Genomic DNA, 18,372 nt, shown 5'->3' on the forward strand with positions numbered 1-18,372 from the left:
ATTATTATTAATTTATTTATATCCTGCCTTTCTCCCGATATAGGGACTCAAGGCAGCTAACAACAAATTTAAAAATATTGTTGCCTTCAGAACTTAAGCATGGCTTTTTTTTTTAACTTACTTTAGATGCTCAACTTACTTTAGATGCTCACTTCTCAATTCTGACTCAATTCTAGCTTTGAATCTTCCCAAACAACATAGTATTATTTATTTATTTTTTAAAAAAAACCTTTACTTCAAACATTTTGTTGGAAGGATAGTTTTGTATAATATTTCTTGTTTCTGTCATTTAGAACTTTTACTGGTCAAACAGAATGTACTTGCTAATTCTGTATGTGACCATGTAATGATGGAGTATTTCTATTAAAATGAATGGCCTTTGTCAATGATTGGAGTCCAGTGCCTAGAATACTAATATTTACAGAAGATGTCAGGAAGTTTACCTGCTTCATCTTGTCTGTCATTGCATATCGCTTACGATTGTTTTCTTTGATTTTATGATCTACCAAAAGGTTTTCTGTCAAAATAATGTACTTCTGTTGGCAAGGTCCAAAGACCTATACCTGGAATGCGCTGTGGAAATCAAACTTTTATCTTTGCCTCAAATCCAGTTGATGGTCTCAATTAGAGACCAAATTAGAGTACACCTATTTAATTAGTGGTATTTCTACACTTATGTAAGTACTAAAGCAATGTAATTGATTTAGTGGGTCTTCTATAGTTGAGTCTGTCTGTTGAATTTAGGCTGTTGAACAACAAATCACAGCATGTCTTACCACATCTGCTTTCAAGAGTGGTTTGGCAAATAGTATAAGGGACCTCTGTTTGGGAAACACATATTCTGGGCCCTTCGAGTATCAGGTAGAAGTCCTGCAGTTTAATGTGGATTTGGCTATGGGGATTCCTTTTATTGTGGCGGGAGGGGGGGCAATAAAGGCATTCCTTTATTTGTTGCATAATATAGTGATACTGTAGTTGTAGTAAGCAGAGAAGAAATGCAGAATCAAGAACTGATTACTTCTTATTCTCACTTTCTTTCATCTGTTGCAGAAAAGATGGTTGAGAGTCCAGATCTTTCAAAAGATGAAGACTTGAATATAAAAGTTGGTTTGCTAAATGGTGGCCGTCGTATTGATTATGTTCTTCAAGAAAAGCCCATAGAAAGTTTTAATGAATACCTGTTTGCTTTGCAGAGTCATTTGTGCTATTGGTAAGCATTTTTTCCTGATATTTGATACAAACTTTTGTGATCTAATATATACTTACTAATATATATTTTAGCTGTTCGTTTCCTGGTCTTACATGGACTCATAAAAAATTTCAGTTGCATTTTACCTTTTATATTAAGAAGCAGGATAAAAAAAATCATTTTCATTTTACCTTTTACATTAAGAAGCAGTGTTAATAACAGTAGGCCAAGCTCTTGTCTCATCATAATTACACCACCAATTACAAAAAAAAGCCACAGGCACAGCACTGTGAGGACAAAGAGGCAGAATCTTCATGGCTGTTTGGAAAAGCATGCTGCTGGCTTCAAACAGCCTGCTTTTCCAATGCCAGCATGGGGTGTGGAGTAGAGGTCCTTGCAAGCATGAGAATTTTTGTAGGTCACCTTTGCCAGGACATTCAGGATTCCCAGCCCCATGAAGTGTTGTAGAAACAGACTGCAGTGTTGGAGAAACAGGCTGCTTGAACCCAGAAGCCTTCTTTTCTAGATGATGATCACAAAGAATCTTCTTTCTGTCATTCTGAGTGACTGAGGATAAAATGCATGGAAGTTAAGCAAGCATACTTCACCAAAAGGATTCAAGCCATTTAATAGCGTTATGTACACATTTACATAATGAAACACATTTTAAATGTGTAAAAGCTCATCAGTTGCAGTCACTTTTCGTCATTCAAAATGGGATTCTCTCTCTACTTGGTAAGGTAATATTTTTATCTGTCACTTCTTATTCTGACCTGGGGTTTCTTCATGTAAATGGCAGAAAGTTCATAGGTTCTGTGCAAGAGTCCTTGCAACAGTCCAGTGTTATGGATATTGATGCAAACCATTTATGTGGCTCCACCAGTTTAAGGGATCATCTCCTAGTACAGAGTTGTCAAGCACAAAACCTAAAGTACCAAGTGTTGGAGTCCAGATAAGCCAGCTTCTTGCAGCCTGCAAGATTAGGGTATTAGCAATAGTGCAGCGCTGCTGCGCAGCAAAAAAGGACTGCCCAGAAGTGGCTCCTTTTTGTGGCGATGCTGCAAAGCGCCAGAGACGGCACGATGTCATCATTACGCACCCCATCTGTATGGTGCTGCACAACTGTGGCGCGCCCATGACGTGCTAGGGTTGCGGGGTGTGTGCACGCCCCACCCTCGAGCAACCCTAGCATGTCATGGGTGCGCCGCAAAGGGCCGTCTGTACCGGGCTTTAGTGAATAATGCAAGGACTTGGAGTCTGTGACTGTGCTAATATTTTGCTGAAAGTCTAGTGTGCAAGAGCTGTGCCTGATCTTCAAATGAAGCTTTCTTCTGAATAGCTTTCTCAGGGAGAAACAAATTTATGTTGTTGCATGGGATATATCGATTTGTAAGTTATATGTAGGTGGGTTGGATGGAGTATTTTTCTAAGAAGCATCAAATATGGATACTTCTAGCTTGTCAATAAAAACAATAGATGTAGACTACCAAAAGTTATTTTAAGTTCAAAATTTGGGTTGTGTATTTTGAATTGTCTCGTTACAAGAAAATAAGTTGCCCAGGTTGTTCTCCATATGTTTTTTCTATGAACCTGTATATTGTTCACCATAAGATGGCATACTTGAGTTTTTTTCAAAATATGTTTTGAGAGAGAGAAAGATTGAGAGAGAAAATAATAAGTTATGAAATCAGTATTCTTGAAAGTACTTTCTGATATTAAAAGTAGGCTAGGGCTAAATGATTGACTGTTTAAGCATATCCACCCCTTATCCTTGAAGTAATAGAATAATGAGCCAGCATGCCATAGTGGCATGTGGCATAGTGGTTTGAGTGTTGGGCTACGACTCTGGAGATCAGGTTTTAATTCCCAGCTTGGGCATGAACTCCACTGGTTGGCCTTGGGTAAGTCACATGCTTCTAGCCTCATGTGAAGGCAATGGGAAACCTCCTCTGAACAAATCTTGCCACGAAAACCAAGCCTTAGGGTTGCCATGAGTTGGGAACAACTTAAAGGCACACAACAGCAATAACAGTAGAATGACATATTTTTACAGGATTTTTTGTATCTGGAGGTATAAGGTCAAATACTACTAAAGTTTATCTTGCACTTTTTCTGTTATTCCATGAGAGATTATAGGCCTCTACAAGATTATAAGACTTTGAGCAGAAAATGTGTTGTGTTCTTAGGCTTTGTACATGTTGTGCTCCTTCAAGTCATTTGCAATGTATGGTTACTCTTTTCTTGGCAAGATTTGTTCAGAGGAGGGTTCCCTTTGCCTTCCTCTGAGACGGAGAGAATGCGACTTGCTCAAGATCACACATTAGGTTTCAGTGGTCGAGTGGGGATTTGAACCTTAGGCTTCAGAGTCCAGTACTCTAACTTCCACACTATGCTGGCTCTACAGTCGGCCCTTCTTATATGTGGATTTGCCTTCCGTGGATTTGAGCATCCGCGGAAGGCAAGCCCGGAAGTTGTCCCCAATGGCGGCGCACGTGCACGCGCGCCGCCATTGGGGACAAAAGTCCCTGGCTTACCCTCCCCTTTCCTTCCCTCCCTCCCTGCATCCCTCCTTCCCTCCCTGCCTCCCCCCTTCCCTCCCTCCCTTTCCCCACTTACCTTGCTCGTCGCCGCTGCCTCCAAGTCGCCGTTACCGGCGGTGGCGGCGAGGAGGCATGGCCCTCGGCCTCCGCGGGAAGGCTGGGCAGCGCTGGAGGCCAAAGGGCCTCTAGGCAGCCACCCGGCCCTTCTGCGGAGCCGGCGGCCACGAAGCCCTTTGGCCTCCAGCGCCGCCCAGCCTTCCCGTGGAGGCCGAGGGCCATGCCTCCTCGCCGCCACCGCCGCCGCCGGTAACGGCGACTTGGAGGCGGTGGCGGCGGCGACGAGCAAGGTAAGTGGGGAAAGGGAGGGAGGGAAGGGGGGAGGCAGGGAGGGAGGGAAGGAGGGAGGCAGGAAGGGATGGAAGGAAAGGGGAGGGTAAGCCAGGGACTTTTGTCCCTAATGGTGGCGTGTGTGCATGCGCGCCGCCATTGGGGACAATAGGGACTTGAGCATACGCGGATTTTGGTATACGCGGGGGGGTCCAGAACGGATCCCCTGCGTATACCAAGGACCCACTGTACTTAGTTTTAAATAACAGGGACATTAGGATCCTGGCAGATACATCTGACTGAATGGTTAATGGATTTAAAATCCATTCTCTGTTCTATCTTGTAAAACTGGTGATTATTTGTTAACGAACTAACCACAGATAAATTAAAAGAAAAAGATTCATAGAATCATAGAGTTGGAAGAGACCACAATGGTCATCCAGTCCAACTCCCTGCTATGCAGGAATACAGAATCAAAGCACCCCCAACAGATGGCCATCCATCTGTTTAAAAACCTTAGGAACACAGTAACAGCAAAGTGTACAAACTCAGTGATAGGCATCACTGCTCTGTCACTAGACATATGTTTGTAGCACACTAGTTAAGTTGAGACTATCAGGATGTATATCTGGCTGATTTACAGACAAGATGTCAAAATGAATAGGACAAATTTTAATGAATTCAGGTGACTACTCATACCCCCCCCCCCCCCCACTTGCTGTAAGGGGTTCTCTTATAAATCAAGACAGTCTGGAAGGCGAATTAAATGAGCACCAGTTTGGTCTATATACCATTGAAACCCAGCGTGAGCAATTGTGGAAGGCCAGGGGACCACAATAGCTCCCAAGAGACCTCAGGGGGCCAACCCCCTGCAAACCCCCCTCCCCCATCACCATTGAGGGAACATAGGGGCCTTTATGTCTTGGGACCTTCCTGGGCTGTCTTAGGCCTTAGAGCCCCCCCCCCCCTTAACAGCCTGCTGTTCCAAGGGGGAAAAAAGCCTCCACAGGCCTAAATTTGCCCTGAGGGGCCAAAACTTGGTGGAAATTCTTTCCACATCCCCAGAGGGTATTTTGGTGCAAAACTATTTGGGGGGGAATATTTGCAGTTTTTTACCTTTATAGGGGGTTTCCAAACATTGTGGAAACACCTGTCACACCTCCTAAAAGGGCATTTTAGAGCATTTTTTTCTGGGGGGGGAGGGGGAGGACACAGATTGATAATGCTAAGTTGATGTCATGGAATATAAAGTAATATCCAAGCTACAGAGAAAATTAAATTGTCAGCAGCGTGTCTTCATTTCTCATGTCTTGCAGGGAATGGACAATGTTGGATTGACTGTGATTAAAACCTACAGAAGCTTTAGGAAGAACTGAGAAATCCAGCTAAGAATGGGAAAACCAAACCTGATAGTACTTCATAAGACAAGGAGCTTTTTAAGGATAGGGCCCCTAAAATAGAATGTGGTTTAAGGAATGAGTAAACTTAGATTAGAATGAACTACTGGAACCTTTGAGAAGTGAGTGGAATACACAGGTATTAGAAGGCTGGAGAAGATTGTAAAAGAAGTGTTGAGTGAATTAGAATTTCGTACTTAATATCAACATTTTGGCTAGAAACTTTTATATGTAATAACCTGAATAAACAATGGTGGGTTACACACCGCCATGAAAGTATGGAGTCAGTCCGTACTAGGGTTAGGAAGGTGCAGTGCTTCCGCACCCCCCTAACCCTAGTACGGACTGAGTCTGTACAAAATGGCGGCTCCCCTTCCACATGGGGGCCGCCATGATGATGTCACGACCGCGCCGCCTCTATATGGGGCGGCGCGGACGTGACGTCGTCGGTCTGCGCCAGGGCGCTTAGTGCGTCCTTTCCGCGGACCAGGAAGGAGCTCCGTTTCGGAGCTCCTTCCTAGTTTGTGTCGTCGCTTTGCGTTGCTGGGCACAGCCTTCAGACGGCTGCGCACAGAGAAGCAAGGGAGAAAGGGGCCAAGCGGCCCCTTTCTCCTCCTCCCCGCCGCCGCGGGGTGTCCTTGGGGCTTGAAGCCCCAAGGACACCCCTTTTCAGGCTGCGGGGAAGCGGCATTTTGCCGCTTCCCCGCAGCCTGAAAAGCGGCGGATCGGGGCCTCAGCGGCTGCCGTTCTGGCAGCTGAGGCCCCGATACACCAGGGAAAGGGGCGGGTACAGCCTGCCCCAAATGGGTGGTCTGTAACGCGCCAATGATGAGGCTGAAGGAGAAGCAAACACTTGAGATGTGTGAGAGGGTTGGATTTCAAAGCAGGAAAAGAAACCACAAAAAGAATCAAGAGAGTAGTCTTTAAAACATTGTGAATGACTGGTTAGCTACTTGTTTTGTTGAATTTACAGAGCACAATTTTTAAATTCTTTAATTTTAAAACCTTGAAGTAGACAATTCTTTGCTGAATGAGCAAGTATTTTTATTTGCAGGGAATCAGAAGACACTGCTTTGCTTCTCCTGAAAGAAATATATAGAACTATGGACATCTATCCTGAACAGCCACAACATTGATGTATGGACATCTGTCTTTCAGAATCTGTAAGTAATCCTTAGTATAAATGCAACAGAAAGTTGTCTCTGCTTTTGAGGACTAAACCACAAGTAGAATAGGGAAGTCACAGAGCTCCTTTTGGACTGTGTATGAAAAGTTTAAAACGACTCAGTGTTTCTTATGGTAAAGAGTTGCCAACATATTTTAAGTGTATTTGGACAAACTGTATGCTTTTCATTTAAAAACTTACATATGTCTGAACATATGGCACTACCTTGTATGCTGTATTTTTAATCTTTTGTTGTAAATGATTTTACATTTTAAAAAATTAATGGCATTTTAATATGGTAGCTTGTTCAACTGTTTTTTTAACCATCAGAATTTAGTTATGTTTTATTATAGTCTACCTTTGGTCCCATACCAGGAGAAAAGTGTAATATAACAGAAATAAATAAATAAATAAATGCCCCTTTTTTCTGGTGTCAATGTATGTATTTTCTGCTTGCAGTTCAGTAAATTCCTTTCTAGTAAGATAAATGAACATGATACTACAAATAGTATCTTCCCTACTTTTTTCTTTTCTCCTTGAATGTGGTTTAAGAACATAAGGGAAATAGGCTACCAGTTATACATTTCATGTTAGTTTGAATGTTAGGCATACGAGGAAATAATGAAATTCAAATATTTTGCACTTCCAGTGCTTTGTGTTTCAGTGGGCCCTTGGTATCTGCTGGGGTTTGGTTTCAGGACTCCCTGTAGATATTAAAGTGCATGGATGCTCAGGTCCTGTTATATACAGTGGAGTAGTAAAATGGTGTCTCTGACATCAAATGGCAAAATTAATGTTTACTTTTTGGAATATTTTAAGAAGTATTTTCAAGCCGTGGATGATTGAACCTGTGGATACAGAGTCTGTGAATACAGAGGACCAACTATATTTTGTAATATTCAAAGTAGAATGTTTCCATCCTTGTGGCTGGTTTCAAAACCAACTCCTAAAGCCACTGTCAATGGAATTTTCTAACTTTGTACAAGCCTAATGAAATTCACCTCCCAGTTATTGAAATTAACAGTATCGCCTAAGTTTGGAATTGTTAAAATACTTCCAATTTTGATAGGGCAGCAAGGGTTTTTCAGCAGTTATGAAAACATGAGCAAGTAAAATGGATCAGTTCATTAACATAACAAAATCATAGAATCATAGAGTTGGAAGAGACTACAAAGAAAGGTATCTTACTGCAGTTTAGTGGGTATGAATGATATGTTCCTAATCTTTGGCTGACTTACAAGTCCATCGGTGTTAGCCTGTGTGCATGAATGGTACGAAGAAAAACATTTGCTTTCCTTCTCTCTCTTTTTAAATGGCTCTTCTGTCTGGTGCCTGAGGCAGGAGGGAAACATCACAGAAAACAATCCCTAGTGTATCTATATCCTTGCAGGATTTAATTCTGAAACACTGGTCTTGGTTTTAATTTTTATTCAATGGATTACCAAGTATTTCAGTTCTTCTAACAGCAGTCTGCTTTTCTTAGTTGTCATAGTAACATTTCTAGGTAGAGAAGTGTGTCTTGCAGGGAGTTTGGTTGAAGTGTACATTTGTGTAGGCTTAAAGGATTTGAATTTATACCAGTTTTTAGTTTTGCACTGTTTAATTAGGTGTGCCTACCAGTTTCCCCAACTGCTATGGGTCCAGCATATATAAAATACTGGGTACCAACATTCTTAGCATTCTGTCCTGGGCCCAGTGCTATTCAACATATTTATCAGTGACTTGAATGAAGGAATAGAAGGCATGCTTATCAAATTTGCAGATGAGACCAAATTAGGAGGAGTAGCTAATACCCCAGAGGACAGGATCAAAATTCAAAAAGACCTGAATAGATTAGAAAGGTTGTCGAAAGATAACAGAATGAATTTCAACACAGAGAAAGGTACAGTACTGCACTTATGGAGGAAAAATGAAATGCATATATATAGAATGAGGGACATCTGGCTTAACAAGGCTCCATGTCAAAGGGATCTAGGAGTCCTAGTAGACCAGAGGTTCAACATGAGTCAACAGTGTGATGTGGCAGCTAAAAAGGCCAATGCGATTTTCTGTATCAATAGAAGTGTAGTGTCCAGATCAAGGGAAGTAATAGTGCCACTCTATTCTGCTTTGGTCAGGCTACACCTGGAATCCTGTGTCTAGTTTTGACCACCACAATTCAAAAAGGATGTTGACAAATTGGAGTATGTCCAGAGGAGGGCGACCAAAGTGGTGAAAGGTGTGGAAACCATGCCTTATGTGGAAAGACTTAGGTAGCTGGGTATGTTTAGTCTGGAGAAGAGATGGTTAAGGGGTGATATGATAGCCATGTTTAAGTATTTGAAGGGTGTTACATTGAGGATGGAGCAAGCTTGTTTTCTGCTGCTACAGAGACTAAAACACGAAACAATAGGTGCAAGCTACAGGATTAGAGATTCCACCTGAACAATAGGAGCAACTTCTTGACAGTAAGAGCTGTTTGACAGTGGAAAGCACTCCTTCATCGTGTGACGGAGTCTCCTTCCTTGGAGGTCTTTAAACAGAGACTAGATGGCCATCTATGGGGATATTTTGATTGTGATTTCCTGCAGGGGATTGGACTGGATGGCCCTTGTGGTCTCTTCCAACTCTATGATTCTATGATTCATTTTGTTACATAAATCACCTGTTGCAGTTGTAGTAAACAAATAAAACACCTCTCTGGTAATTATTGTGATTACTCCCAGAATTCAGTGATACATACAATTTGGCTTATACCATGCTGTTCATGACATATTCATGCTTTGCTTATTAAGCAAGCTTAGTTTTAAAATATGCAGATAAATGCCTGTAATCTTAAGCACTACAGGACTTCTGACTTAACTGTAAACTCTTGAACTTAGTGCTCCACAGAGACAAGAATGGGGAAAGGAGTTCTGTATCCTCAGATTGCAGTTACCAAGAGAATTTACAGGTTAACAGTGTAAGCATGGGGGAACATTTTAATTCCCTGCTGATGTTGCACTGTTTCTATCAACAGTGTATTCTGCTTAAGGTTTATTCTTGTGTAGCCCTTTTAAATAAGTATGTATTGTACTCTGACATTTTGCTGAAATACCCTTTTGGAATAACTTCATTCTTCACATAATTCTGCCAAATGGAAATATACACATAGTGCATGATAAAGGCCAACAGAAGTACACATCATTTTCAGAGGATGTTCAGAGGCAAACTATAGCAGTTCAGTAACTAGAGAAACTACAGTTACCCCTCCACATTTATGGGGGTTAAGGGCCAAGGATCCCCATGAAATGGAAAAAAACTATGAAAATGTATCCCCCCCAACATGAATGATAAAGAGTCCTCTCCCACCAAGAGCACCACCCGTAACTCTCTTTCAGCCTTGATACACATAGCCTCATCCCACCACTTCTAAAGTGCTTCTACTTTGATGTTAGTAGTCATGGCTGCAAATGATCCACCTTCTCTCCAACAGCTCCTTCCCCTCCCTCCTGGCTAGACAAAAGCATCACCGTATCTTCCCCATTTTGACAAACTTTGAATTCTCTTCATTTCTAAAGTCTCTCAATTTGATGTTTGAAGCCATCACCGCAAAGGGACGGTACATTGTTGCTTTCGTCTGTCTGAGAGGGAAGGGAGGGAGGAGGAGAGCAGTTGGATCCTCCCGCGCTTGGCTGTGAACATATTCAAAGAGAAGGTTTTTGGAAATGAGGAGGATGCAAAGTTTGGTAAAGCAAGGGAATGTACAGTGTTGGATTTGACTGGCTGGGAGTGAAGAGATTGATATTGTTAAGCATCAGCTACAAAATGGCAATTGACAGAGTTTAAATCTCCATTAGGGCAGCTACAACAGTGATCCAGGGAGCAATAGTTTATTTTTCCTCAAGGGTTAAGGTGCAGCCAGAGTCTCCCAAATGCACCCCCCTCAGCCTTTGTTTGTTTAATATGCCACATTTATTCATTTATTTAATATGCCACATTTCTCCCTGGCCAAGACTCACAGATGTGTACCCATGACCTGTCCAGCTGTCCTTGTTTATCTGGGGAAAATGTTTCCCTCCTAGACAGGGTTTGGATGCTGCACAGGTGCTGGATGGATAACCTCTGGATAACCCACCACTATAGTCACCAGGTGGGGGGCACAGTTGCAGCTAAGAGCCTCTCCCCACCTTTCGATACCTGATGCAAAGACATGCTACTTTACATTATGGATAAAAAGCCTGAGGTCTCTAAGGCAAATCCACAGATTTCCTGGGCATATAATTCTCAGAGGATTGCTTTGATGTACACACTGTGTGTCTTTTCAAATATGGTAATCTTGTAGCTTCAGAAAGAGAATAAAGTGAGAGATGTAAATAGATTCCTGCACTGGGGTGAGAAAAAAGTATCATGGATCTGTCCCCCCCTCCCCCCAAATCTTGGCAGTGGGTGTAAACCAAATTAGATTTATGGGGACATTTTTAAGAGGAATAACCAAGTGAAGAAAAGTATATTTGCTTTGATGTAAGTTGAGCCACACTTCTGAGTTGTTGCATAAACCTTTCTGTGGGATATAGTGGAAATTTCAAAAAGCAAAATATGTAGTACAGTATTTAAATTACTGCCATAAATTTTTCTTTGGGTATCCTTCGGTGTCTATCTTTTCATAAGTGTGTAAGAAGAGTAACTGTATTGTGTGTATTTAATATGAATTGTTTTCTTGTGGCAAACCTCTATAGTGTATAAACATGTATACATTTTTATAGTCTATAAATTTATAAATTATGTACTTTTATATCATATAAATCTGGGTGAACGCACTTTTGTTCAGTGGTTACATAACTGATTGGGCATTGTCTGGTGGCATGCATGTAATCATTCATGTATTTCGTGCAGCTTTCATGGGACAGGGGCTACTTTTCAGGCTGTAGAAATGCTTGAGAGGGGCATCCCTTGGAGGTGTGATCTAAAGGAAAAGATTGAAGTTTAGTAGATATATTGAGGAAAACTATACAGAATCAATAAAAATAGATTTCATTTTACTTTTTTGATTTTTGAATTTCATTATTAACTGATAGATTCCCCCTCCCACTTTAATGTCCCCAGGCTTTACACAGGCTTGCAAATGTGAGGCTCTTATTTTTTTAAAAAATAAAAGTATGCTGGTTTTATAGGAATTTGGTGTTCTAAGTCCAAAAACGATCCCAGATTTTCTCCATCACATCCTTTTTTAAAATTACCTACTTTGACATTTCTGTGTTGTACTGTGTGACAGAATGAAAATGATCCTGCAAAGTATTCTAATATGTAGTTTTTTGTGGGTTTTTTTCAGGCTATGTGGCCATGTTCCAGAAAAGTTTCTTCCTGACATTTCGCCAGCATCTATGGCTGGCATCTTCAGAGAATGTCTGAAGATGCCAGCCACAGATGCTGGCGAAACGTCAGGAAGAAACTTTTCTGGAACATGGCCACATAGCCTGAAAAACCCACAAAAAACTATGGATGCCGGCCTTGAAAGCTTTCGGCTTCATATTCTAATATGCTTTCAAAACACTTTAATATGCTAATATGAAACACAAAAATCCATTCAAAGCACTAAAAGAAATTGCACCAAAACATCAGCATCTGCACTTAATCAAAGTCAGTAACAACTGACTTGATAAAAATATTGAATTTGTGGAAAAAATTGTGTGTGGTACACCATTTTTATTGTGTTTTCTGAATTCAGCACCCAAAAATATATTAAAATGCTGCAGTATTAAAAAAAAGTTTTTTTCATCACAGACATATTATTAACAGTTAAATCTCCTCACTTACTGTATTATTATTATTATTGCATTTTTATATAAATGAATATTAAATGTACTTAAATTGACAAGATTAACAGTTCCATTCAGTGTAGTGTGTTTTAAGCTGCTGCCAACCATTTTTAGTGAAAAATGGCAATCACTTAAAAAGAAAAGAAAAAGAAAAGAGCACAAAAAAGGGCTAGGGGCGATCTTTTGGATTCTTACTATGCATTTTAGAAAGCCTCTTGGCAGAGTGACTTACAAAGTTGCAAGAGTGAGAACGACAGTAATATGTAAATAACTTTTAAAATTACAACTAAGGAATTAAGCAAGTCAGCATGTACAGCTTAAAAATCACATACAGATGTAATCATTTTCTTTTCTCCTCAGATATGTATGTGTGCTGTCTTTCCATTTTCCAACAGTACTGCTTAGGACAAAAAGTATAGTGGGAATTAAATGAATGTAGATATTCATATTTGTTTCTCATGCTACTTTATCATATGTTGAACCCCATTTGACTAATAAGGGCTAAGTGTTTGACAGGGCTAAAGGCAATTGGGCTGATGCTGTAATTGTAGGGATATGAGTGCAGGAGAAAGGGTCTGATTTTCCCAGCCTCTGATGCAAACTGCAAGATTAATCAGGTTTGTCATAACTTACCCAGTCTTCTTTTTTGTAACAGCATTTCTTGTCGTCTGGCTTGCCAACAGTCTTTTCAGGAGGCAGCACCAATTCCCTAGTTGCATATGGCAGAAGTCGTTTCAGTCTACAGCCTTCAGAGTCTCTACTGCCTCTTTTTGTCAATTAAAAAAACAAACCATGACAAACCTGGGGTGGATGGAAAGAAAATCAAGTCTGCTCTTCAGAGTCTTCATATGCTTTCCCCAACCTTGAATCATTTTTGGAATCATTGCCAAGCATAATTGACTGAGAAATGTGTGGCATGCAAAATAATCTTTCTGATATGTTTTATTCAGTCGATTTATCAGATTGGTATCTTTTGGCAGGGCTCTATGTTTTAGGTTTATTTTCTTTAGACATACTATTGGTAATCAGCAATAATAATCTCTAGATTCAATAAAAAAGCCATTTTGTCTGACTTCTTCTAAATGCAGACCTACATCCAAACTGCTTTAATAAAGTTGATATCAAACTGTTTATATTTGTTGGAATGAACAATTCGAGCCAATTGTTAAAGCTGGTAAATTTAAAACAGAGATTTTATAAAAACAAAACAAAAATAAACCTCCTGAGCCTCTGAGAATGTGCTTATGTTTTTGATATTTTGGGGAGGTAATTCCCCCCCCCCCCCAAGATAGTGTTGAGCTGCTGCAAAGTGGTTTAGTACTTAAACATCTTGGTCTATGTGTCTCTGGATAGAAAGGCGAGAAAGATGAGCTAAATTAATCTTGACTTGGTACAAATGAATACCGATAGGTTGAGAAGCACGAGTCTTACATATTATATGAGGACTGGATATACAGAAGACGAGAACATTTATGGCCCTGCAACAGAAGATTGTTTTGAGGATCAGATTCAGAAAAAAATTCAGCATTGCCAAGCATACTTCACACTTTCTTCTATGAAATATATGACAGCTTACGAGATACATTTCAAAACACTGGACTGCTGTAGCTTCTTTGCTGCTGTTGCTGGTTGTTCCCCATGGACACTGTCCCTTTTAAAAAGGCTAAAAGTGGTATTGTGTCAGTTTTTATTTGTGTCTATTGTACATTGGGGATTTTCATGGATCAGTAGCATTTTTCTTAAATATATGATTTTGGGGAGTGTACCTATATTTTTGATACAGATTTTATTGCTGTGTTTATCTTGAAGGAGATCTAGAATAGGTGAGGTGATGCTGTAATTAAACTTCTCCCTTTTGTAAGATTTATGCAGTAAAAAGGTTTGCATAAATCTTAGAATAACAAGAATGGATATATTACAGTAGATCAGTTAACTATTTTACATCTCTTTATAATTATAATAATCATAATTATAATATTGTGGCAAACATTAAAACATATTACAATACCAATTTGCCTTTCTAGCAAATGTTTATGCTCTTTCAGCTGTGATACTCTCTTTGTTTCAGAAAGCAACAGGACATTTTCCATTGCTTTTTTCCCCACTCTGATTGTTTGGGCTCTATTCTTCTCAATGAAGATTCTCTTCAGTCATTTGTTAAATTAGAACAAATTCTGTCAGAGAAAGGGTAGGAGAAAAGGCATCTTGTCAACTGGAATAACAAGTGAAAAAGCCCTTCAATAAATCCTAGATTAAAGTTGTCAACAAACAGTTTCAGAATTGTACAGTTGGTATTCAGATTCTCAGTCAGTCATCCTGGGTGAAATACCAAAGAATGATAAATGTGCACAAGTTTTCAAGAACTGACAAAGTATTAAATGTACAGTATGTGGTTTGCTGAAGTGAATGTGTAAAATGTAATGTGTGCTACAAGGAAACATACAAGGATGTCATTACTTACAGTTTAAAGGAATTTGCGTTGTCTTTCATTTGTTCATTATTTCTGAGTGCTCTAAAAGGAAATAGCTATTGAAAAATGTTTATACTGGCTTAATTGGTGGTATAAAGCATAGCATTTTTCTTTGGTGTTGCATATTTTAAATTAATCAGGAAGATCTAATTTCAGCATACATGTACTATTTATTCATCTTAGCAGATGGAGAAATATTAAAATAGGTAGAATGTGATAATAGAAAGAAGGGTGTTTTAGGTTAATTAGAAAGGTTGTGATAAGAGCTATGTATGACTGTTGATACTCAGATTGGAAATAGTTTTCTTTTTTCTATTCTATATTTTCTCTTTTTTGTTCCATTGGAAGATATTTCTAAATTTTAGTTATGGAAAAGCTTGTTTTTCTTATCTGTTCAATTGTCTAATTGTATTTTCTGTTTGAATTTAATAAAAAGTATTTAAAAATAAACAGATGGAGAAATTAATCTTTTCTGATTTTGGCCTAGAGGTTATTGAGGCCGCAGACAGATTGAATATTGGTTTTTAAACAATTTATTAGTAGAAACATTAATATCTGTCTTCTGCATGCATTGTCATCCCATTTCTGCTCCTGTCTTTTCAATTTTGTTGGCTCTCTTCTGTTGTGGAACTGATTTATAACACTAGGTTTCCATGAAAATACTCTGGAGTTATTACTCCAGTCCTGTGAAAACACACACATGCTAGGCCATCCATAGTTCTATGCCGGGGTGGAGACAGTGTAACCAATAGGTCATAATCAGGCCCCAAGTCCCCCATTATTTCTTTTTAAATTGAAAATGCCCCCTCCTTTGCCTTGTTTACACTTCCACACCCCCAAACTATTCTAGAGCAGATCAGGTTGAGGAGGGAGCAAGCTTATTTTCTGTTGCTCCAGAGAACAGAACCCGGAACAATGGATGCAAGCTACAGGAAAAGAGATTCCACCTCAACATTAGGAGGAACTTCCTGACAGTAAGGGCTGTTCGACAGTGGAATGCACTCCCTCGGAGGGTGATAGAGTCTCCTGCCTTGGAGGTCTTTAAACAGAGGCTGGATGGCCATCTGTCAGGGATGCTTTGATTTGGATTTCCTGCATGGCAGGGGGTTGGACTGGATGGCCCTAGTGGTCTCTTCCAACTCTACGATTCTATGATTCTATGATTAAACACAGAATCTGTGTGCATTTAGAAGGGAATGCCATAATAGCAAAAAGTCACCATGAGTTTTTTTTTTCAAAAACAAGGCATGCCAGACCAATCTTATTTCTTTTTTTTATAAAATTACGAGCTTGGTAGATGAAGAGAATGCTGTGGATGTAGCATATCTTGATTACAGTAGGGTTTTCAAAAGGTCTCCCACAATATTCTTGCAAACAAGCTAGTAAAATGTGGATTAGACAAGGCTACTGTTAGGTGGATTTGTATTTGGTTGACCAGCCGAACCCAAAGAGTGCTCAGCAATGGTTCCTCTTCATCTTGGAGAGAAGTGACTGGTGTGGTGCTACAGGGTTCTATCCTGGGCCCAGTGCTATACAACATCTTTGACAATGAGTTGGATAAAGGAATAGAGGGCATGCTTATGAAATTTGCAGATGACACCAAATGCTAACACTCTAGCTAACACTCTAGAGGACAGAATCAAAATTCAAAATGATCTTAACAGATTATAAAGGTGGGCCAAAACTAATAAAATTACAGTCCGTCCTCGCCTTACGTGGGGGATCTGTTCCGGATCCCTCCGCGTAAGGCGAATTCCGCCTATGCTCGAGCCCCATTGGAAACAATGGGGCTCGGGCGCGGCGGCGCAGCGGTGCAGCAGCGCGGGCGCGCACGGGGCGCAACGGGCGCACGCGCCCATTCAATTGAATGGGACGTGCCGCCCGGTGTGCGCGCCACGGCTTGAGCGCATACGCTCAAGTCTGCGTATGGCGCGCCCGCATATGGCGTAGGCGCACTGTATTTTCAACAGGGAGAAATGTAAAATACTACATTTAGGCAGAAAAAATGAAATGCACAGATATAGGATGAGTGACACCTGGCTTGACAATAGCATAGGTGAAAGGGATCTAGAAGTCCTAGGAGTAGACCACAAATTGAACATGAGTCAACAGTGTGATGTGGCAGCTGAAAAGGCCAATGCAATTCTAGGCTGCATCAATAGAAGTATAGTGTCTAGATCAAGGGAAGTAATAATACCATTCTATCCTGCTTTGGTCAGGCCTCACCTGAAATACTGCGTCCAGTTCTGGGCACCACAATTCAAAAAGGATATTGACAAGCTGGAGCGTGTTTTTGCTGCTCCAGAGCAGCACACAGAACAATGGATTGAAACTACAGGAAAAGAGACTCCACCTCAATATTAGGAAGAACTTCCTAACAGTAAGAGCTATTCAACAGTGGAAGACACTCCCTCAGAGTGTGGTGGAGCTTTCTTTGGAGGCTTTTAAACAGAGGCTGGATAGCCATCTGTCAGGGGTGCTTTGATTGTGTGTTTATGCATGGCACAGGGTTGGGCTGAATGGCGCCTGGGGTCTCTTTGAATTCTATGATTCTATTTTAGATGGGGGAGCATGTTTCAGAAAAAAGTGTCTTGGGCATAAAATGATAAGGAGACAAGCTCTAAGACAACTAAATTTTTATACTTAATGTTCAGCTCCAGTGAATTCTGCTGAAGGACTCTCAATAAGACCTTTTCTCATTGAGGCACAAATGCTTTAGGCTTTTTAAACAGATAAACAGTTGGCTATCTCAAAGCACGTGGAGCTTGTATCCTTACTATTTTTTGCTTTCACGTGCACTCTCTTCACTGTCCTGGGCATAAAACAGACCAGGGGAAGGGGATATATAGCTAAATTGATCCCCATACCCCACAGAGAGTCCAGACAGACAATCATGTTTTTTAAGTTCAAAAAAATTGCAGGACACAACTCTCCAAGGTCTGGTGTGAAAAGTACAGCTTTGGAAATTTTTTGTTCTTTCTCTATGCAGTGTGTTACCAGCCAAAGAAATAGAGATGGATATAGATGGACAGTGTGGCAGCTGAATCTGAACTTGGCAGAAGCACTAAGGGGGTTGGATTTTTGCTGTTGTGTCTATGTTCTCTCTCCTTTTCCTTCTAGTGGCAGAAAAAAGAAGGAACAGATACTAGGTTTGAAAAAAAAGAAGAAAATCAGCCCCAGCAGCTGCTCTCAGTATCTCCAGGGCTACTGCTACAGGGCTACTAGCACCACTTTCTGCATTAGCACTGCAGAAATAATCCAGTTTGACACTGCTTTAACTGTCATGGCTCAGTGCTATGGAATCCTGGGATTTGACAGACAAGTCTAAAGAGCTCACAAAAATACAGTTCCCAGAATTCCTGAGCATTGAGCCATGACAGCTAACATAGCCTCAAACTGGATTATTTCTACAGTGCAGCTACAGCCACTGAAACCTATCTTGAAAACCAGCTACAGCCTTTCCCGTGTGCAGTAGCCATTAATAGTTATTCATATTTCCCACCAAGC

The 18,372-nt window shown here is 40.5% G+C and overlaps 1 protein-coding gene across 2 annotated transcripts in view; it reads left to right on the forward strand.

The window, feature by feature from the left end:
• The window catches only part of SEC23IP (SEC23 interacting protein), a 41,746-nt gene extending 26,431 nt beyond the window's left edge, over positions 1-15,315 (forward strand). Inside the window, exons 17-19 of one of the 2 annotated variants that reach the window (XM_089510049.1) lie at positions 1,051-1,210; positions 6,508-6,616; positions 13,079-15,315. In XM_089510049.1, the coding sequence (XP_089366175.1) occupies positions 1,051-1,210; positions 6,508-6,589 (242 nt within the window). In that variant the 3' untranslated portion in view covers positions 6,590-6,616; positions 13,079-15,315. Of the gene's footprint in view, positions 1-1,050; positions 1,211-6,507; positions 6,617-13,050 lie in introns of both variants that reach the window. The other variant, XM_089510048.1, reaches the window with a different exon arrangement.
• Positions 15,316-18,372: the final 3,057 nt, after the last annotated feature.

The sequence above is a fragment of the Sceloporus occidentalis genome, unplaced genomic scaffold (assembly GCF_023333645.1).
Source record: "Sceloporus occidentalis isolate IW3139 unplaced genomic scaffold, rSceOcc1.0.p SCAF_2, whole genome shotgun sequence".
Classification (NCBI taxonomy): Eukaryota; Metazoa; Chordata; class Lepidosauria; order Squamata; family Phrynosomatidae; genus Sceloporus; species Sceloporus occidentalis.